The sequence below is a fragment of the Zingiber officinale genome, chromosome 8A (genome assembly GCF_018446385.1).
Source record: "Zingiber officinale cultivar Zhangliang chromosome 8A, Zo_v1.1, whole genome shotgun sequence".
Lineage (NCBI taxonomy): Eukaryota > Viridiplantae > Streptophyta > Magnoliopsida > Zingiberales > Zingiberaceae > Zingiber > Zingiber officinale.
The window spans coordinates 65265244-65287482 of record NC_056000.1 but is presented as its reverse complement, the minus strand read 5'-3'; the positions used below and the strand labels follow the sequence as shown (position 1 = coordinate 65287482).

General features: G+C 39.3%; 1 protein-coding gene and 1 long non-coding RNA gene across 3 annotated transcripts; one reads left to right on the top strand and one right to left on the bottom strand.

Moving 5' to 3' along the window:
- Positions 1 to 2692: 2692 nt before the first annotated feature.
- LOC122009335 lies at positions 2693 to 6267 on the bottom strand. Its single transcript, XR_006119534.1, has 2 exons — positions 5592 to 6267; positions 2693 to 5358 (listed from the first exon to the last, which is right to left on the bottom strand). It is a non-coding gene; the product is annotated as an uncharacterized LOC122009335 (long non-coding RNA).
- A 139-nt stretch (positions 6268 to 6406) lies between these two features.
- LOC122009334 (ATP-dependent helicase BRM-like) lies at positions 6407 to 21712 on the top strand. 2 transcript variants are annotated; one of them, XM_042565452.1, is made up of 14 exons: positions 6410 to 6930; positions 7936 to 9282; positions 9443 to 10765; positions 10845 to 10954; positions 11089 to 11176; positions 11257 to 11343; positions 11604 to 11696; positions 11789 to 11872; positions 14798 to 15001; positions 16277 to 16516; positions 16592 to 18139; positions 18221 to 18736; positions 19697 to 19951; positions 20787 to 21712. In XM_042565452.1, the coding sequence occupies exons 1-14, from the start codon at positions 6745 to 6747 to the stop codon at positions 21501 to 21503; spliced, it is 6798 nt and encodes a 2265-aa protein (XP_042421386.1). In that variant the 5' UTR covers positions 6410 to 6744; the 3' UTR covers positions 21504 to 21712. The 2 variants fall into 2 exon arrangements, with proteins under 2 accessions (XP_042421387.1, XP_042421386.1); XM_042565453.1 differs by lacking the exons at positions 19697 to 19951; positions 20787 to 21712 and adding an exon at positions 19347 to 19682 and having other exon boundaries at positions 6407 to 6930.
- The last annotated feature ends 527 nt before the right edge of the window (positions 21713 to 22239 follow it).

Here is a 22239-nt window from a genome sequence, read left to right as displayed (position 1 = left end):
TAAATCAATACAGTGCAAGTCTTTACTAAGTTGGCCAACATATCTGTGGGACAAGGAAGGCACTAGTAGGATATTAGATAATGATAGGGTAGGGGACGATTGCACAGTCCCAACCCTCAATTACCGAAGATCTGTCGCCATTAGCATTTTGTCAATTATGATTTGCCTGGGAGGAGTGCGCTGAGTAAAATCAATCACATTAAAAGTCGTGATCCGTCGCACCAAAATCAAGTATCCAGGAATGATATGCTATCCCGAGTTGAACTAAGAAGAGCATTACTTGAGGAAGTAGGTAGACCATCGGATGGAAGGATGGACGATGCTGCTTGACAACCCAACTTGGATATCTTGTCCAATAGTCTAACCTAGCCTTGATATTTGGGCAACTGCTCCAGCTATTGCAACTTGGCCTGGCTTAATCATAGGGCCAGACAAATTGTCCTCCTGTCCAACATCCCGCCCGTCAACGAGTGATGCCTTGCTAAGTCCGCCTTCCTGGCTTGGCCAAAAGCCCTGTCCACTGCTATCTTTTCTCTCGTGGCCCTGGAGGTAATGCCACCAATTTAAAATTGTCCTCCTGGAGGTATCTATGAAGTTTAAAATAGTTGTCATGAGAGTGCTTAACGCTGCCACAATGCGAGCAAGGAGCGGTCTTGGCGGTAGGACTTATTCTCCCACCAGGGCGAGGTGGAAGCATCAGAATGGTAGGTAATAAGACTGAGGTCGTTAGAACTTGTAGAGGAGTTTGGAACCCCAAGACTTTGGAAGACATTTGATTAATAAGATATACGACGTCCCAGATGATATCAGCCCAGAGGTGCGATGAGGCATGAATCCCAAGTAAGAGGGCTCGAACAGTCTCTAGAATATGTTAATTTTTACATTCTGTAATGTCATTCAGTTGGGAATATGGGGGCAGGAGGTCTCATGAATGAGACCATGTGAACTGAAATATTGACAGGACTGATTAACATAGTTGCCCCCATTGTCGGAGTAAAGCATCTTGATTTTAGCCTAAACTGTGTCTGAATAAGCGTCTAAAAAGATTGAAATCTAGTGAACACTTCCTTTTTATAGCACAATAGATAAACCCAAGTTACGCGAGTACAATCATCAATAAAGGTTACAAACCATGGATAACCAGACGTCGAATTTAGAGCAGAACCCCAAACATCAGAATGGACTAATACAAAAGGAATGTCACATTTATTATGTTGTAACGAATAAGAGACTATGTGGCTTTTTGCTAACAAACAAGTTTCACATTTAAAATCCATAGGATATATACCCAAAAATAAAACTAAAAACATATGTTGCAAGTAACTGAAAGAAGGGTAGCCTAGTCGATGACGCTATAGAACCACCTGTTATGCTTGACAATCACTAGATGTGTGGTGAGCACTCCCTCCCTCCCTCTTTCTTAGTACTACGCCTAATGATCTCCTTTGTCAGAATATCCTAAATGACACAACATGGATAAATCAATACAGTGCAAGTCTTTAGTATGTTGGCAACAGATAGTAGTCTGTGGGACAAGGAAGGCACTAGTAGGATATTAGATAAGGATAGGATAGGGGACAATTGCACAGTCCCAACCCCAGTTACCAAAGATATGAAACTGTTATCATTGACAATTGTGGTTCACCTGGGAGGAGAGCGCTAAGTAAAATCTATCCCATCAAAAGTCATGTAATCCGTCACACCAAAATCAAGTATCCAAGAATAATATGTTATCCCCTGAGTCGAACCAAGAAGAGTTTTACCTGAGGAAGTAGGTAGACTGTCAGGTGGAAGGATGGGCAGCTACTGCTCGACTTGAGCTATCTTGTCCAATGGTCTGACCTAGATCAACGTTTTGCCTTGTTGGCTGCTCCTGCCACTACAACTTGGCTTGGCTTGACCATAGGGCCTGACAAATTGTCCTCCTATCCAACATCCTGCCGATTAACAAGAGATGCCTTGTTAAGTCCACCTGCTTGCTATCTTTTCTCTTGCGGGCTTGGATGTCATGCCAATAGTCAGGGTATCCACGAAGTTTAAAACAATTGTCACGGGAGTGCTTAACGCTACCACAATGCGAGAAAGGAATGATCTTGGTGGTAGGACCTATTCTCCCACCAGGACAAGGTGGAAGCATTAGAATGGTAGGTAATGAGACTGAGGCCGCTAGAATTTGTAGAGGAGTTTAGAACCCCAAGACTTTAGAGGGCATTTGATTAATAAGATATACGACGACCCAGACGACGTTAGCCGAGAGGTGCGACGGGACATGGGCCCTAAGCATGAGGGCTCGAGCAGTTTCCCGAATATGTTGATTTTTACGCTCCGCAATGCCATTCTGTTGGAGAGTATAGGGGCAGGACGTCTAATGAATGAAACCATGTGAACTGAAATATTGACAAGACTGATTAACATAGTCGCCCCCATTGTCGGAGCGAAGCATCTTGATTTTAGCCTAAATTGTGTCTGAATAAGTCTAAAAAGACTGAAATCCTGTGAACACTTAATTTTTATAGCGCAGTAAATACACCCAAGTCATGTGGGTACAATCATCAATAAATGTTACAAACCATCGGTAACTAGACGTGGGATTTGGAGCAGGACCCCAAACATTAGAATGGATTAATGCAAAAGGAATGTCACATTTATTATGTTGTAACAAATACGAGACTATGTGGCTTTTTGCTAACAAACAAGTTTCATATTTAAAATCCATAGGAGATGAACCTAAAAATAAAGCTAAAAACATATGGTGCAAATAACTGAAAGAAGGGTAGCCCAGTTGATGACGCTTTAGAAGAACCTGTTATGCTTGACAATCACTGGATGTGTGGTGAGCACTTCCTCCCTCTTAGTACTACGTCCAATGATCTCCTTTGTCAGAATGACACAAAACATGGATAAATCAGTACAGTGCAAGTCTTTAGTAAGTTGGCCAACAGATAGTAGTCTGTGCGCCAAGGAAAGCACTAGTAGGATATTAGATAAGAATAGGATAGGGGACAATTGTACAGTCCCAACCCCAGTTACCAAAGATTTGCCACTATTAACATTGGCAATTGTGGTTCGCTTGGGAGGAGAGCGCTAAGTAAAATCAGTCACATTAAAAGTCATGTGATATGTTGCACCAAAATCAAGTGTCCAGGAATGATATGCTATCCCTTGAGCCGAACCAAGAAGAGTACCTGAGGAAGTAGGTAGACCATCAGGTGGAAGGATGGACATCTGCTGCTCGACTGCCCGACTTGGACTATCTTGTCCAATGGTCTGGCCTAGATCAACGTTCTGCCCTGTTGTTTGGGCAGGTGCTCTTGCCACTGCAACTTGGCTTGGCTTGACCATCAGGCTAGACAAACGGTCCTGTCCAACATCTTGCTCGTCAACCAGAGATGCCTTGCTAAGTCTACCTGCCTGGCTTGGCCAAAAGCCCTGCCCACTGCTATCTTTTCTCTTGCCGGCTTGGAGGTCATGCCACCAGTTAGGGTATCCATAAAGTTTAAAACAGTTGTCACGGGAGTGAATAACGCTACCACAATGCGAGCAAAGAGCGGGCTTAGCGGTTGGACCTGTTCTCCCACCAGGACTCGACCGAGAACCAACGTGTGGTGGAACCCGCGAGCTTGACCGAGAACCTCAAGTTGCTAAGGTTGCTCCATGTAGATCATTCATAGGGTGGTTGGTCATTACTAATTGCCGAGTAGCCTCTCGACGAACATGGATAAAAGCTTGCTATAGTGTGGCGAGCAGCTAGAGTTATAGGATATCGCTATGCATATTATCAAGGCCATCCAAAAATAGGTAGACGCAGTCTTCTTGAACCAAGGAATTGTACCGCTGAATATCAACTGGGTAGTCCATCAGATTTAGTCGTCAGAAATCAATTTCCCGCCAAAGTCCTTGATGATCTAAATAGAACTTCTCTAGAAAACCACCGACTTGTTTAAGTCATGTCAAACGACGATAAAGATCGTACACTTGAGAGGTGTTGTGGCCAGGGCGTCCCACACCGATTTCGCGGTTGGGAAACGAATAAAATTCAAAATAAGGAAGGCATCCATAGAGTTGATTAACTAACCTTTGACAATAACATTATTAGTATGCCATCGTCGAAAGGCCGGATCGGTCAGGGCTGGCTGAGGGAAATCTCCATTGATATATCCCAATTTATCTTTGTCCGGAATATACATTTCAACCACCTGGACTATAAAGAATAGTTGGAGCCATCCAACTTTACGCCAATCGGGGCTATAGCTATGTCAGATCCAGAGGTTGTGTGACTGCCGAGTTGATTACATTGAGTGGTTAGGTCGGTTGAAGGAATTTCAACGGCCATGATAGGGTGGTGGAAGAATTAGAATGTAGAGGTTGTAACTAGCTCTAATACCATGTCAAAACCTTTAGGTAGAAGAAAAGTATTTCTTTTCCTTGAATTATCCAACGATAATACATACATTATATAGTGATACAATGTGATATGATAATTACAGTAAAGAATTGAATGATGCCTATAACAACAACAACAACCAAGCCTTTTCCCACTAGTTGAATGCTGCTTATCCTACTGTAATTTAGAGATTATATTCCTAACAAGTGATACGCTAATTATAGTAAGAATTGAATGCTGTCAACTCAGTAATTATCATTCCTAACTCACTCCAACAGGAGTGGGAAGGAAGCTCGTCAACAACCAACGGCCGAGATCTCGAAGCATTGGAGTGTGGAATCGCTTCAACACTTCATGATGTCAATTGCCTACAAGCATCCAATCCACTACTTCACATTTTTCAATTTCAAGAACATTATTCGGCGAAACCCAAAACTAAAGGCAATCATGAAGTCCTACATAGATACCATTATACCGTGCATCAGGAGCAACCTTGCCGCTACCGTCCTAAGCTCTGCATTCTCTCAAGCATTGACATTATTTACCGCACATTTATCTATAATTACCCTAAAATATGAAGCACAAAAAACAGCAGCTGCACAATATTAACGCAGAGGCCATTGCTGAGCTAAACAAGATCGTGTGTGGCGACTCAGTCCAGTTTGACGGACTCCTCAAAAAGCAGAACGGTTTTAGCTTTACTGTCTTAAGCTGTTGCATACATCTGGTCTATTAAAAAGAATTACACCAATAGGAACAGCAACGAGCTAGCAATGATCCCTTAAAAGAAAATTTTCCATATTGTTAAAGTAAAATCATTTCCCGCACAAATACAGAACAAACTACGGTAAAGCTGAACAAAATAGGTAAAAGAGACAATTAGATTATGATAATCACACAAGCGGAAGGGAAAACGCCGAAAACCGAATCCTTGTCAAACTTCTCGATCGTCTCCACGGGACTACCCGTTTCGGCTGAGAGACCCATCACATGATAAAAAAAAAAACTTAGATCAACTCCCAAGCATCAGAACCAGGAGGAAGAATCAAATCCAAGAAGTAAGGAAACAACAAAAAAAGGCAAAAGCTTCAAACTACGGATAACCCTGATCTAACAACATCAGAATCATACACCACGACAAATCCGCAGTTGGTGGTGGGGAATAAGAATGCACAGACCGTTAAACGAAGATGATCTTGTTACGTACCTCAGACGGTTGCGATCGGGAAGGGATCAGGCGATCGCCTTCTGGAAGACAAGAGAATCACCGAGTGGAGGCGAGGGGGCAGGGAGGAGCTACACATGGGAGAGTGAGGAAACCCCTTGGTCACGCCGTTTCCACGTGATTAACTACCTCGAAATATCTTGTATCCTTACTGCACAGCACTTGACTCCGCTTCGAATAAATCCGCTTCTTAGTCCAAACAGCCAACACACTGTTACACAGAGCCTTTCCATATAGGACAACACAACGTGGCGCGACCATCTGGCATTGTTGCATTCGCTCACAAGAGAAGTTCCTGTCGTGATCACTTGCGAAGCCCAACAAATTACTTTATTAAAGAAGTAGGGCGCACCTAGACTCCAGCTGTAATTTACTCACATATTTTTTTTTGTAAATAATTAAATTATTTAAGGAAGAGGCTTAAGCGGGGCCCGCCCCAAAACAGCCTTTGGTCAGGCGCCGAACTGCCACGTCATAAAACCACTTGGTCAACCCGGTCAAGACTACTTTAGACAATTACTAGATTGTTATTTGACAAAATTGCCCTCATTCGGTGACTTTACAACTAAGTGAAAGTATGTCTATGAATGGAAATTCAAGTATGAAGATGGAAAAAGCGGTTTTCTTACATTTCTAAAACCTGGGGTATCCGTCGTAATTTAATAGAATGTGGGGGGCTATTAACCAAATTATTTAACCTTGGTTATGGGAGCCAACTCAGGTAGGATCCGATGGACGTCTGAAAAGAGATCGTGGAAAAATGAGCAAAAAGCGAGAATAAATGAGGAAAAAAGAACCAGATGAGGTGAGTTGTTTTAGGGTTAGGGTTTGACCGAAGCTGGCACGTAATCGAGACTTTTTTTTTCGTTTTTAAAATTCTGAGATCAATCGCCGGCGCTCCGGCGGGATCGCAGTATTCCGAGGCGAGTTTGATGGTTCACCTGCCATCTGGCGTCTTCAAAGCAGCTATTATTTTGGGTAGGTGGCCGGCAAACTGACTGGCGTGAGCGGTATACTTCAGTCCACTCGGTTGCGTCGCGATCGGAAGTGTTGGCGGTCGGCTTTGACGCGGCTGCAGTTTTGGAGGGTTTCAAATCCGTAAAGATCGATCTTTGAAGGTGGTGGCGGATTGGGCATGCAATCTGGCAGCGGCCCCAGCCCGGCGCCGGCTCATCAGCCGCCGCCGGGGCGGTCGTCACCGTCTTCCGCCGCGTCTCCGTCCTCCTCGTCCTCCGCCGTCTCCGCTCCCAACCACCTTGGTCTCGAGTCGATGCAGCAGCGGCAACAGCAGCAGCGGCAGCTGCAGCTGGCTCATAGGAAGGTCAGTAGTGGACACCCGTTATTGTTTGTCTTCGTACCCTGACATGTGTGACAGTTGCGGCCGTTGCGTGGGGATCTGAGAAAAAGATGGTCGTCAATGTTTGTTTCCATATTTCGGGAAAAGTGGGGACAGAGTGTGTTCTGTAATTCTAAATAATCGGTTTTCGGAGAATTCGCACTGGACGTAGCGGCCTAGATTCGCTGTATCCTGTGCTTTTCTCACCAGTATGCTGTGTTTTTCTAACCAGGCTCCTTGTTCGATTTTGGTCATATGTTCTTTTCGTTCAAGTGCTTTTCTCTGCCATCTATCGGCGATTAGCTGACTCCCAGGTCGGCAGGGATGAACCTCTTTCTCTCCTCTTCCTATATCTCAATCTATGACAGATTTATTCAGCTTAATCTTCCATTTATTCTCTCTATCTATCTCTAGGGCTTGCAACTTCTTCTATTTGTATTTCGTTTTTGCGGCGTCAATCGATTCAGAGCTAAAATTATCGACTTGCATCCCAATTTTTGTTGTCTCCGAGCTTGACTTCTTCCATTCATTTCTTTTACATTTATGATTTCAAATGGATTGGTTTTCTCATGTTTGAATCCGGATTTCTTTTCATTCTTTTGAAATGTCGGAACTTGACTATATTTTCAATTTTCAGTCTTTGTGAAGTCTGGCACATCGATATAATAGTTTCTATACAAGGTTTTGTTTGGTTGTATGTTTCTGCAAATGTTTTACTGGAGCACTGAGCCTTCATCAGTGGTTAGGTTCGGACATCTTCTTCCAGTTGCTTCTTTTGGATTCCCTTTTTCTGATTATTTAGATGTTCATGATCATACTACTTGCCGGACTTTCTGTCTATTTTGTTTTGCAACGCTTGGATTCGACTCCGTCTTATATAGTTCATACATCAGTCTATGTATTGGCCAGAGCTAATGATATGTACAATTGTCATAAGAAACAAAGTTTTGGTTTTTTTGTTGTACGTGACTAGTTTTGCTTGTATTTTAGGCATTACTAGCACAACAACAAAATCATCATCATCAGCAGCAGCTAAGTAAAGCTGAAACCGATCAATCTCATCTTCCCTATCAAGCTGGTGGTACATTTGGAGTCTCTGGAGCTGGATTTCTGGCAAACTCTGCCCCAAATTTGTCTCAATCGTCTAAAAAATATGGCAATATTCCTTATCAACCAAGTGTGTTGCAGCTTCGCGAAGAAAATCAAAGTAAAGGGCTTGGCACTGGACAACAACTGCAGAATCCAATTCATCAAGCTTACCTCCAATTTGCTTTGCAGTCTGCTCAGCAGAAATCTGATGGTAATTTCGCTATGCAGCAGCAAGTTAAAACCAGTATGGTTAGTCAATCTGGAAGAGATCAAGACATGATCATGAACAAATTAAAGATGCAGGAACTTATGTCACAGACTGCTAATAAGTCACAGATGCCCATGTTTAAGAGAACAGTTGAACAATTCGCAAATGCTGAGAAGCAGATGGAGCAAGGTCGGACAAATCATGATCAAAGAAATGATCTGAAGCCTTTCCCAACAGATGCTCATTTGGCTTCTGTTAACATGATAAGACCAGTGCAATCACTGCTGCCACCATCTAATGTGCAAAATTTTGCAAACAACCAATTAGAGATGGCACAGATGCAAGCAATTCAGGCATGGGCTAAGGAACATAACATTGATCTGTCTGTTCCTGCAAATTTAAATTTGATTGCCCAAATTCTGCCACTTATGCAGTCGAATGGAGTTCCTGCTGGGCAAAAGCCAACTGAAACTAGTACGATGATACATCAATCTTTACCGACTTCTAAACAGCAGGCAATGCAGTCACCAGCTGGTAGTGAAAGTTCAGCTCATGGAAATTCAACAAGTGACTTGTCCGTTGGGCAGCATATGAAGCGTCGCCAAATGCTTCCACTGTGTTCTAATAGTGCTGGAGATACCCCTAGCATCAATAATAGTATTTTGCATATGAAACAGCAGCAGTTTGCTGAGAATAGCCAGGTCGGTCAGAATGAAACGGTTATTCGACTTCCAACAGTGCGCTGCAGTGGTGCACAAGATACACATTTGGCAAATTCATCTGGTTCCATGAATCATACCCTAGAAAAATCTAATTATAATAGTACTTCAATGGTGAATAAAATGCAAACGCAAAGTTTTAGGCCCTTGCAGCAAGCGAATCAGCCCATCCCATTACTTGCAACTCCATCCAATAATATTACAGGTGCTCATAATCCAACTGATACTGGATCTTCTCAGACACCAAAACAACATTTTGGGTTCACCAAGAAACAACTTCATGTTCTCAAGGCTCAAATCCTAGCTTTCAGGCGTTTGAAGGTACTTGAAAATTTTCCTGCTTTTTTTCATTGAAAACTGTCACTTCATTTTTGTTTTCCTTGGTGCATTTGCCATGAAATTCTCTATAATTCATAAGGTGATACTGTTTTCCTTTCAAGATTTTAACTAAGACTTTTTTTTTTCGTGTCGTCCACAATAGCGTGGTGAACGAAGTCTACCACCTGAAGTTCTTCAAGCAATCTCAGATTCTGCTTCAGATTATCAACCATCTCATGGCCCCAGTCAACCTGAAAACGTAAACCATGATTCGACAAAGACTGCTATCACCAGCAACAACGAGCATAGGAGAATCATAGAATCTAATAGCCAGACTGAACAATCTACCTTTGCGACCAAAAGGCATACTCAGATGAAGGAGGAGCCTTTTTATGGAGAGGAGAAAATTGCATTTGCCAGTCAAATGCAAGTTTCTGTTGATTTAGAAAAGGAGCCTGCGCACATGGGTTCTATTGGTAAGTTGGAAGAAAGTAGCTCCAATGTCAAATCCGAGCAAGAGAGTGAAAAGGGAAGTCAAAACTCATCCTCCAAAGGCGATTGTCATGTTGTCAAGGAAAAAGTTAGTCCTGCAGATGGTGGCAGTATGGTTCCTGGATGTGTGAAAATGCCTGCACCAACAAATACCACAGAATCTTCAAGAGATGGTGTTTTGAAAAAGTACCATGGCCCAATTTTTGATTTCTCATCATTTACTAGGAGACCTGACACCTTGGCATCAACGGCTACCAATTACTCCAGTAATCTAACTTTGGCTTATGATGTCAAAGATTTGCTGTATGAGGAAGCTAAATCTGTGCTTACCAAGAATAGAACAGAGAACTTAAAGAAGATTAGTTGGTTACTTGCATTTAATCTCGAAAGGAAAATAATTAAGCCAGATCTTGTGGTACAGTTGCAAATTGAAGAGAAAAAACTCAAACTATTCAATCTTCAGGCACGTTTAAGGGATGAAATTGAACATCAACAAGAGGAGATAATGGCAATGTCTGACAGGCAATACCGCAAATTTGTTAGACAATGTGAACAACAACGCGTTGAGCTAGCAAGGCAAGTTCAACAGCTGCAAAGGGCATCGAGAGAGAAGTTACTGAAATCCGTATTTCAGTGGCGTAAGAAACTCTTAGAGTCACATTGGGCCATTCGCGATGCTCGGACTACACGAAATAGAGGAATTGCTAAATATCATGAGAGGATGTTGAGAGAGTTTTCTAAGAGGGAGGATGAAGACAGAAATAAAAGAATGGAGGCATTGAAGAATAATGATGTAGATAGGTACCGTGAAATGTTACTGGAGCAGCAGACAAGCATCCAAGGAGATGCTGCTCAGCGTTATGCTGTTCTTTCTTCCTTTTTAACCCAGACAGAGGAGTATCTTCTCAGGCTTGGGGGGAAAATCACAGATGCAAAGGGTAATCAAGAGGTTGAAGAAGCAGCAAATGCTGCAGCTTCTGCTGCACGTGCACAGGTTTAATAATACTGAATGATTTTTGCTCTTCTATCTCTTTTCCACTGCTTAATTATAGTACTATCATTACTGCTGACAGGGTCTTTCATCAGAAGAAATCAGAGCTGCAGCAGCATGCGCAGGGGAGGAAGTAATGATACGAAACCGGTTCTCTGAAATGAATGCCCCAAAGGACAGTTCTGTTAACAAGTAAGCTTGTCTTAATTTTTTGGCTATATATTTGATTGAAATGTTATCCTCTTCCTTGGAACGATATCTCCATCTCTCCTTTATTGTTTCTTATCTCACCTTTATTGTCTCATTGTCTCTATATTTTGTGTTAGGTATTATAATTTGGCTCATGCTGTGACAGAAAGAGTCACGAGGCAACCTTCGATGTTGCGGGCTGGAACCTTGAGAGACTATCAACTTGTAGGTTCAATTTCATAAATTTTTTTTGCATATGACTATAGGTTTGTAGATGAAGTGATTTTATTTAGTTATATTTCCAGGTTGGATTGCAGTGGATGCTTTCCTTGTACAATAACAAGTTGAATGGAATTTTGGCAGATGAGATGGGTCTCGGCAAGACTGTGCAGGTTGCTAATTTCTAAATCTTCATGCTATTTAATATTGCTGATACCCACTTATATTTTCCCTTCTGGATAACAAATTATACTACATTAGTATATTATGTGCAATTATGTTTATTTTTGGACTCTGGACTTGTTCTTTAATATTTGCTTCTTTGGAACATTTTTTGTCGATTTCAACTGAGTGCTTGTAACATGAATGTTTGTAACATGAATGTTTGACATATTAAATTGATGAAGCATCATTTGATTTGTGAGCTCTACAGGTAATGGCACTGATTGCTTACCTGATGGAGTTCAAAGGAAATTATGGCCCACATTTGATCATCGTCCCTAATGCTGTTTTAGTAAATTGGAAGGTAATGCCTTTGGTTCAGTGTTATTCTTCAATATGCTCATGTTCTTAAAAAAAGAATTTGGAGAATGGGCTGACACTGCAAAATGTATTCAGAGTGAGCTGCTAAATTGGCTGCCATCTATATCATGCATTTTTTATGTTGGTAGCAAGGAAGAAAGGTCAAAGCTTTTCTCTCAGGTTGGTTGGTGTATACCTGTTTCTTTTATGATAATGTGATTTTCCACTTTTCTACTTTATGCACACGCCACTGATACATGAATTTCTTTACAAGTTCATGTTACAAACAATGAAAATCTGACAGGTGTCTACATTTAGTGGGCTATTTATTTACATGTAATTCTGCATGGTTATTGATGGATATCAACATGCTGAATGATTTGAGTGGTGCACATAAACTGTGACAATGTAACTGCCCATGCATGGATGATAACTTCTGTAGAAATCATAAGGAAACACCTAGAGCGCTAATATGAGAGTTTAGAGGAGTGGTGTAATTGAATTATACCAGGCCCACCTTTTATGCTCCAGTCCAACACAACATAAGACAAGCAAATATGCAATGTGAGACTGAAAAGACTAGTTATTTTGATAGCACTTCACTAAGAGGGTTGGTGTATATTTCAATAATATATTCATGAAAAGAGTCGTGTAGCTATGCTATGCTGATTCTTTGGACATAATAGTTTCTCATCATTAACAATCAAATGTAATGTGTTTAGTCTAATTATCACAATGCATGTAGTTCAAAGCTTGTGAAGCCAAGATGTTAGTGTTAGGTCACATCATCTCAAAATCTATGTTTGTAGCACAAAAGCAAGCTACAATAGTCTGGTTCTTTCTACCCAAAACAACATCTAACATAAGTGCATATTCTAATGTAGAGTTGCTGTTGATAGAAAGCACACATTATTTTGCTTATGAGAATGTTTCAATACTCAGTTGTACATGCTTCGTACAATTAAACTTTTCTTCTTGGATGCTCTTTTACACTATGTAGACCATTCAACACTTCTATCCTATGGCAATGACACACTTCAGATTTTTGTTTGCATGAATTGACTTGCTGCACCAATAACGAAAGAGATCAGGTCTTTTAACTGCACAGTACATAATGTTTTCCCACAAGTCTCCAATATCATAGGCAGTCTTCGAAATCTTTGCCTGGTATTATTTGGAACAGTTGGAGTGTATACTGATTTGCATCCAAGGGTCTCACATAGATCCGTAGAACATATCCTCTGAGACAAGACTCTTTCCGCACTGTTAGCAAGCTCAAACTCCAAAGCTTTACTTTCACTGATTTGTGTCAAATTCTTTCTTCAAATACTTTATACACTCTATGACACCATGCATTTCACTGTGACTTGTGAGTCAGTCGTGACATTGCAACCAAAATAAACTGCCAAGAGTGCTATGCGCATGACTTTGTTTCAACTTAAAAAAATGCATGGTCAACTGCACTTTAGACTTTAAAGGTGAGAGGGGTTGTGAAGAAAGGTGTAACTGAATTGATTTGGGTAGTACAATACTACAATTTCATCTCATTTTCAAGTTTCAAATAAAATATTGTATAAGCAATGTGGGACTGAAAACTATATATTCTAACACTCAAGTAATTTGTTTCTATGAAACTTCACTTTGACCTTACATATGAAATTTTACAACTGAAAGTTCTCATTCCTATGTCACTTTAACCTTTACAACTTGAACACATGTTTCAGCAACTTTGAGTATCAAGATTTTAATACTTTTTTATGATGTCTACCTAAGATTTTTGTCGGATCATTATGTATGGCACTTTGGCATAAGATTTTTGTTGGATTATTATGTATGACACGTTGACATGGTTGAAATACCATTGCAAAAATGCTAAAGTTATTTGATTGTCATCTGTCATGGTGGAAGTGGCATATTGATCAATTAGAGTGTTAATCAATTTCTTGGAAGCACATGTAATGCCTTTGTTGATATTTGGTACTTTATTGGGTTTTTTCTTTCTGAATTTATGAAAGCAAAATACATGAATTTTAGTAGTGTACTTTTTTTAACCTAACTCATTAGTATATATTACTAGAGAGTAGAGATCCAAAACCAACCAGACCTAATTTAACGTTATTTGACTCAAATGGTCCAATTCACTCAACTAATAATGCAAACATAGCATGAGGGTTCATTTACTATCACAAGGTTGAGTGCCTTGTGCACCTGGAAATTTTAGGTTAGATCGGGAGCAAAGCTGGACTTGACCCAATATACACTAATGGTAAGGAATGGAAAGGTGTGATCAACTTACCATGATAATATGTCAAGCCTCTCAATCCATGACTGACATTTTTGTTCTTGCTGAAGCTAATGTTTCTGTCATATCCTCATATCCTTTCTTTCTCCACATCCTTATTTTATATCCTTATTACTACTAAAATACATTTCATAAGAGCACAGTATCAAGATAATAGTTGCTATGCTAGATGAGTGTTAACTTATAATTTATCTACAGTTCTTTTTGAAAGAAATGCTTTATCTTTCTTGTTTTCTAAGTGGAGTATCTGTTCTTATCAGTTTAATATCAATCTTGTTTTCTTTACAGTGGTTTATGATTTGTGATTCACTTTAAATTATAACAATTGCTGACCACAGAATAGATATTATTTCATTCCCCATTTTAATCTACAAACTGATAGATTTTTGTTCTGTAGAATATAAATGATGGTTAATGTTGATGTAATTTTAGGGAAAAGTCCATAAAGTAAATGACATAAATATAATGACCCTTAGAAAAATAAGTTCCATAAGGCAAATGAGTTAAATACTCCTTTTTGCTCAAAAATAAAGTCCCTCAGAAGCCTTGTGTTAACAGAAACAAAATAAACGACCAATTATACCAACATATAATCCACCCTTAAAAGCTGCATTAAGTTTTTTTCTTTTATGATATTTACAAGAATAGAAGGTCTAATCGGTTAGCTGAGGATGCATGAAATTTTTGGTTAAATTGATGATTGAAACTTTTTGGTTAATTAAGACTTCTAATGAATTGGAAGTTGGCATGTACTTCAACACCATATTGCATCCGTGCTCAGTTTCTTCTTTGTTTCTTTGCAGGAAGTATGTGCTGTTAAATTTAATGTGCTGGTAACAACTTATGAATTCATTATGTACGATCGCTCTAAGCTATCAAAAATTGATTGGAAGTACATCGTCATTGATGAAGCTCAAAGAATGAAAGATAGAGAATCTGTTTTGGCACGTGACCTTGATAGATACCGTTGCCAAAGGCGATTGCTACTCACTGGAACCCCTTTGCAGGTTTGATCTATCTACCTTTTATATTGGTAAACAACTAGAAGTGCTTGTGACATATTTATGCCACATAAATGTTTTGCAGTATGATAGTTTTAAATATTTTTTTTTCACAAAGTTCTATGCTTAGCTTGTTTGGTTGCATGCTTTATTATGGTTTCAAAAAGTGTAAGCAGGTGGTATGTGATTGACTCGCTTCATAGTGCATATGCAACTTACATAGCCATATGTTGGAACATATGCAGTCAAGTATTACAGTATTTAAAAAAATATTTTTTTTGATATCTAAAGTATTTATCACTTCCAAAAGTGTTTAAGCTAACACTTACTAGTCACAAACTACTAAGGTAATTCAAAATTTCAAGTAAAATTTGGTCGAGCTTAACATGGTTCAAATGAACCAAGATAAATTTTTTAACTGCATGTGCCAATTTAAAGATCTGTCTAGATGACTTCATATGAGCCCCAAGTGGTGGCTTTTAGAAACCATGTTTTATAAACCAAAATATCATAAGATATTACATGGTTTATGTTTTTTTTTAATTAGTCTTTAAAAATCTTACATCTAATAAAATTTTGGTTTATGAAACATGGTTTTTAATATTAACATGATGTGTGAGGATGAAACATAGTTTGCTTCCCTTCCATGTCTTCAACACATAATCGTCACTTGTGACGAAGTTACATCCCTCCCATGAAAGGTTTGGGGTTTTTCTTGATAACAATATACTTCATGCATCATTTTTCACAGGCGATCTTTCCTGTATGTAGTAGCCAATACCAGGTTCATCCTAGGTCATCTTATAGTCTTTAGAGGCTCGAGTGGGGCCCGTGTCAACTCAGATCTCATCTTTATCATTTTCTCTTTAATGACAAGAAAGCTATAAAAAAAATTGTGTATTAATTCTGTTGGTGAGTATGGTTTTCTTGTAAATTTGATTCTGCTTGGCATTTATCAAGATGTAGGGAACTAGGGATGAGTTGGTAGAAACCAAAATTTTAAGCTTCAGTTGATAAGATGATTAGTCTAGATTAATTTCAATTTGGAACTCAGACGTAGCCTCTTTTGGTGTCACGCCTTTGTATGTTAACATTATTTCCTTTCTTATAAATTAGATTTTTTTCTACATGGATTTAACTAATGATGTGGGTTTAAATAGAGCTAGTGAATTGAATTTTCCCAGCTTATAGGGTATGGGGATGATAGTTAGATCATATTTAGACAAGGTAACTCCGATTTCAGATATGTGTTAAATATGTTGGTTGAAAATCTATTTGCAGAATGACCTCAAGGAGCTGTGGTCCCTCTTAAATCTACTTCTTCCAGAAGTTTTCGATAATTGCAAGGCATTTCATGATTGGTTTTCGAAGCCCTTTCAGAAAGATGGTCCTCATAATGAAGAGGATGAGTGGCTTGAGACTGAAAAAAAGGTGATCATAATCCACAGACTGCACCAGATTCTGGAGCCTTTCATGCTGCGAAGACGTCTTGAGGATGTTGAAGGTTCACTTCCTCGGAAGGTAATTGTAGTGTGAACCAAAATGCAAATTATACGAGAGTTTCCATGAAGCTTTTTTGTTACTTTATTTTTGCAGATTCCAATTGTGGTTAGGTGTAGAATGTCAGCTATCCAAGGTGCCATTTATGACTGGATTAAACCTACTGGTACTATTAGGGTTGATCCTGAAGATGAGATCCGCCGTGTGCAAAAGAATCCACTGTACCAGGTTAAAACATATAAGAATCTTAACAATAAATGTATGGAGTTGAGGAAAGTTTGTAATCATCCTTTGCTTAACTATCCTTACTTGAGTAACTATTCGAAGGATTTCATTGTTAGATCGTGTGGGAAGCTTTGGGTTCTTGACAGAATTCTCATAAAACTTCACAGAGCTGGTCATCGAGTTCTCCTCTTTAGTACAATGACTAAACTTCTTGATATTTTAGAGGAGTACTTGCAGTGGCGAAGACTTGTCTATAGACGTATAGATGGTTCAACGTGCTTGGAGGATCGGGAATTGGCAATTGTAGATTTCAACAACCCTGATTCTGAGTGTTTTATCTTTTTGCTTAGCATTCGTGCTGCTGGAAGAGGTTTAAATCTCCAGACAGCAGATACAGTTGTTATATATGATCCTGATCCAAATCCCCAAAATGAAGAGCAAGCAGTTGCAAGGGCTCATCGGATTGGACAGAAACGAGAGGTGAAAGTCATATACATGGAAGCTGTTGTTGACAAAATCTCAAGCTATCTGAAAGAAGATGAGTTAAGGAGTGGAATAGCTGGGGATTCAGATGATGATCTTGCTGGCAGAGATAGGTACATGGGGTCAATTGAGAGCCTTATTAGAAGCAACATACAACAATATAAGCTAGATATGGCTGATGAAGTAATTAATGCTGGTCGTTTTGATCAAAGAACAACTCATGAGGAAAGACGAATGACGCTGGAGATGCTGCTGCATGATGAAGAGAGATATCAGGAAAATGTACATGACGTTCCTTCTATGCAAGAAGTAAATCGCATGATTGCTCGTAGTGAGGAGGAGGTTGTACTATTTGATCAAATGGATGAGGATCTAGATTGGACTGCTGACATGATTAAACACAGTGAAGTCCCTAAGTGGCTTCGAGTTAGTTCTAGTGAGCTAGATGCCGTTACTGCTAGTTTATCCAAGAAACCTTTAAAAAACATATTGTCTGGCAATGTTGTAACTGAACCCAATGCACTTATGTGTGATCCTTCCTCTAGTAAAATGGAAAGGAGACGGGGCCGCCCTAGAAAAAATTATCAAGTTTATCTGGAATTGGATGATGAATATGGTGAAGATTCAGATATTGATTCAGAGGAGAGGAATGCTTCTGAAGAAGAGGTGGAAGTTGGGGGTTTCAATGATGAAGGGTTCAATGATGAAGAATTCATTGATGATGATGTTTTACGCAGCCATAAGATTCAAGTAACTCAGGGGATGGGTCATGATAAAAGGGGCCATGTGTCCTCTCAAACAATGGTTCGACGTTCTACAAACACATCTTCTGGAAGTGGTAGACTGTCACAACCTCAAACTCCTGTGTTGTCCTCACAAAAGTTTGGATCTCTTTCTTTATTAGAAGCCAGGCCTGGTCTTCCTTTGAAAAAGATGGTTGGTTAAACCTTATCGTACCTTTTTATGTTCTTTTCTATTTGATACTCGATTGACTTTAGTTATCTATTGATTTTTCAGTCTGAGGAACTAGAGGAAGGTGAAATTGCAGTCTCTGGTGATTCTCACTTGGATCTGCAACAATCAGGTAGCCAGCTTCATGACCATGAGGATGGAGAGGAAGATCAACAGGTTTTGCAACCAAAAATAAAGAGAAAGAGGAGTATAAGGATTCACCCAAGATATAATGTAGAAAAAGATGATAAACAATCAGATATTGCAAAAATTGCTGCACGTAGTTCAAAACTGCTAAAGGTTGGTAACGAATATGATAGTCCGTCAAGGACTGGAAAACTTGAGTCATTTTCTGATGCTGGTTTAGGGAAGCATGGCACAACTAATTCGTTGTTGAAGCACAAGCATAACACACCAGCAAAAAAGATTTCACCTATGCCAATCTCTGACAGAATAAGTTACTTTTCTGGTACAACCGAAGATGGTAATGGACATTCTAGAGAAAGTTGGAATAACAAGGCCAACAATTCTGGTGGGTCTACGCACATGGGTGAAAAAATGTCTGACATTACACAAAGAAAGGTAAGCCCCATTGTCTTTTAGCTGTTTTAGAATTATACCATTTTTGGCAGTGAAGAATTTTTTTGTTCAGCATTTGCAATATTGGGGGGCACAAAACAGAAGAATCGAATTACAACCAGTTAGCACAATTATTTTAGGAGAATGAATTGGGGTGGGGTGGCAAGAGTTGCAAAGGTGGGAATATTGAGATGGATGTGCAGGATAATTATGAGATTACCACAAAAAAATGTAATTGTTGTGTTGGCATGATCATGATAAAGTGAGAAAAATAAAAGACACGGAAGCATCTTCAAAAATAACCAATAGATTCTATAATTAAACAATCAACACGGTGTGTCTGGATGAAGTTCAAAGAAAGATCCAAATGATTTGGTTTACTGAAAATATGACTTCTCTTGGAGTTCAATTATGCACAGTATGATGACATTTAAACAGACTATCGTAGATATTGTTTACTGATCATGTTAACAACTTATGTTTTTTGTTCACATTTCTATTTGATGTTTTGTATTTTATCTTCATGTCTAGCGAACTATTCAGGGCTTTTAGCTTCGACAGCTGACAAATAGAATGGAGTTAATAGTTATTTGTTTATTGTTCTTTTACTAAGGGTTAAATGCGAAGGGGAAGCTTGGTGCAACGGTAAAGTTGCTGCCATGTGACTTAAAGGACATGGGCTCAAGTCTCGGAAACTGTCTCTTGCAAAGCAAGGTAAGACTACGTATAGATCCTTCCCTAGAACTCCGCATTGGTGGGAGTTTCGTGTATCTGGCTGCCTTTTTTACCAAGGGTTAAATGCAGTTTAGCATTTGAGTTTCACGTGTCTTAATAGTCCTTAGTGCTTATTACTCATCTTGCTGTCATCGAAAGTGATCTAAACAACACGGCGTTGTTTTAAGTTCCTGATATGCGCTATCACCGTGCTGTTGAATTCAAGATTACTTACTTTCATACTTGTAGTGCAAGAATGTCATTAGCAAGCTGCAGATGAGAATACATAAAGATGGTAATCAAATTGTGCCAATTTTTTATGATTGGTGGAGGAGAAAAGAGAAACCAACATTTGCTATTAGTGCTGCAAGTGGCAATGTCCTGGATCTTCAGAGAATCGAACAGCGCGTGGACAATTTGGAGTACAGTGGTGTAACAGACTTCATAGCAGATGTGCAATCGATGCTAAAAAGTATAGTTCAGCATTGCAACTATACATACGAGGTATAGTCTGCTTCCTTCATTTCCAAGTTAAAGTACTTTAGAGTAGCAACCGATAAATCTGTTGTGCAAAATTATTGCATAATTTGTTTTCCAATTACTCTTCTTTTTCTTATGATGCATGATTTGTTACAAGTGCTGATCTTGCCAATGGCTGCATGATACTTCTTTGTTAACACAGTCGATCTATACAGCAAAGTGCTTTCTTCTCTATGTTGCTGTGTGAGTATAATTATTTGGAAAACCAAGGAAAACTGAACCAACCTGAGTCTGAATTGGGTTTCTAGTCGTGAAACACGCTCTAGTTTGGTCAGGTTTACAGTTTTTTTTTAATATATATATCTAAAACCTAAAACATCCAACCTGAACTGATTGGATACATAGGAATATGAAATTATACACAATCTAATAATTATTGGAAAAGTAGCATAAAAGTTCAAAACAATAATAAATGCCCAAATGTTGATTGTATTCCGCTCACAAAAAACTTGAAAGAACCCAAAATTCAAAAAAAAAAAAAAAAAAAAAGAAGCAAGACTGCTCTCTTGTTACTTTTCTCTGCAGTTAATTTGTTCTACTGTGACATTCAACAAAATATTTTTTATGATTGATCATCGTGTGATAAATTTTTTGTAATATCTGATTAGTGCGTAACTTTTCATATTCAGTTTGGTTAACCTTTCTATATGTAATTTTGTGAGCCTTCCCTCTTCCCCACTAATACCTTCCATCCAAGTAATGGCCATTTGCTTGTGAACATTATAAACTTTCAAGAATGTTTGGTATTACGAACCATTATGGGTTATATTATCCTGATCGTGTTCCTCTTTTATTGCAGGTGAAGTGCGAAGCCGACAAGCTCCAAGCTTTGTTCTTTAATATAATGAAGATTGCATTTCCAGATTCAGATTTCCGGCAAGCTAGGAATGCAGTTACATTTTCTAACCCTAGGAAGCCTGCGACAATGCCAGCTGGTTCATCGCATAAACTAATCACCAACAAAATCAAGCGGCACACACTCATTAACAAGTTGGAGAAATCCTCGCCTCCACCAAGAACCTCACCTCATATGGCCACTCCTATGGACGATGAATCCAGGACCAAGTTGACATCTTCCAAGCAGCCAAAAGATTCGAGGCCGGTTTCCGGGAGCTGGACAGAGAAGGCACTTGAACCTTCACAATACCCGCCGCACCCGGGTGATCTTGTCATCTGCAAGAAGAAGAGGAAAGAAAGGGACAAATCCTCTATCAAGCAAAGAATTGGTCCTGCATCACCATTGAACCCCAGTCGCTTCGGACCCCTCTCCCCAACCAGTTCAGGAGGCATGAGCTCCGGGCCATCTTCCTCGATCAACCGAAACTCCACCCTTTCAATTCCAAGAAATTCCAATTCATCTCTCCAGGCAAAGCACACATCCAGCTTGCCACATCGCGAGATGCAACGGCCCAATGATCGCAACAGGGTTTCGTGCAGTATAGCAGATATACAATGGGCCAAACCTGTAAAAAGGATGAGAACAGATAGCGGTAAAAGGAGGCCGAGCCAGATGTGAGTCGAAATTCGATGTATATATATTCCTGTATTATTGTATCCTTTCGATTTGGTAGTAGCCATTCTACAAGAGAAAGTCGCTTTTGTTCCTTTTTGATTCCCCATCTCTCCTTTGAACACTCATAGGCAAGGTAGTGGTGGTGGTAATGGTTGTAAGATCTCAAGACCACATTGATGAATGAGAATTAACCTCCGCAAAATTTATTCGTACCCCCCGGCCGCGACTCTTTTCAGTGGTCGATTGCTTTCTGATATCTTGCAGTGTGAAGCCATCAAGTGTAGGTATCTTCAAGAAGATACATTGTTGTTAAATTGGTGGATTTGTGAATTGAATATGGATTCATAGTTTGTTTCATGTTTTGTTGATCATGGAAAATGACGGTGGGTAAGTTTGTAAATGATGTTTTTCTTTTACATTTTCATCTTTTATCTGTCTAACTTTTGCGTGCACTTTTATATTTATCAAAAGATATATTTATTTTTTAAATACTTTTTCTTAAAATAAAATAATAAAAATGATTAGTAGGTGCAACTTGGACATTTTATTTTTAATTTTTCAAGGGGAAGATTTTTTGAAAAATAAATGCATCTTTTGGTTAATAAAAAAACATAAATTGGAAATACATTGGGCGCGCTTTTAGGAAATTTTGAAAATGAAGTGTGCTCTGTGATAAATTATCGTCAATTTGTTTTGGAAATTTGCAGATCTGTAAAACCAAGAAAACGCTCCTCGTGGT

What these genes read in the sequence shown, in the direction of transcription:
- LOC122009334 (XM_042565452.1), top strand. Translation starts at nt 6,745, where the DNA reads ATGCAATCTGGCAGCGGCCCCAGCCCGGCGCCGGCTCATCAGCCGCCG. An exon ending in GGTCAAAGCTTTTCTCTCAG is followed by an intron (nt 11,873 to 14,797) that starts GTTGGTTGGTGT and finishes GTTTCTTTGCAG; the next exon opens with GAAGTATGTGCTGTTAAATT. An exon ending in GTCTTCCTTTGAAAAAGATG is followed by an intron (nt 18,140 to 18,220) that starts GTTGGTTAAACC and finishes TTGATTTTTCAG; the next exon opens with TCTGAGGAACTAGAGGAAGG.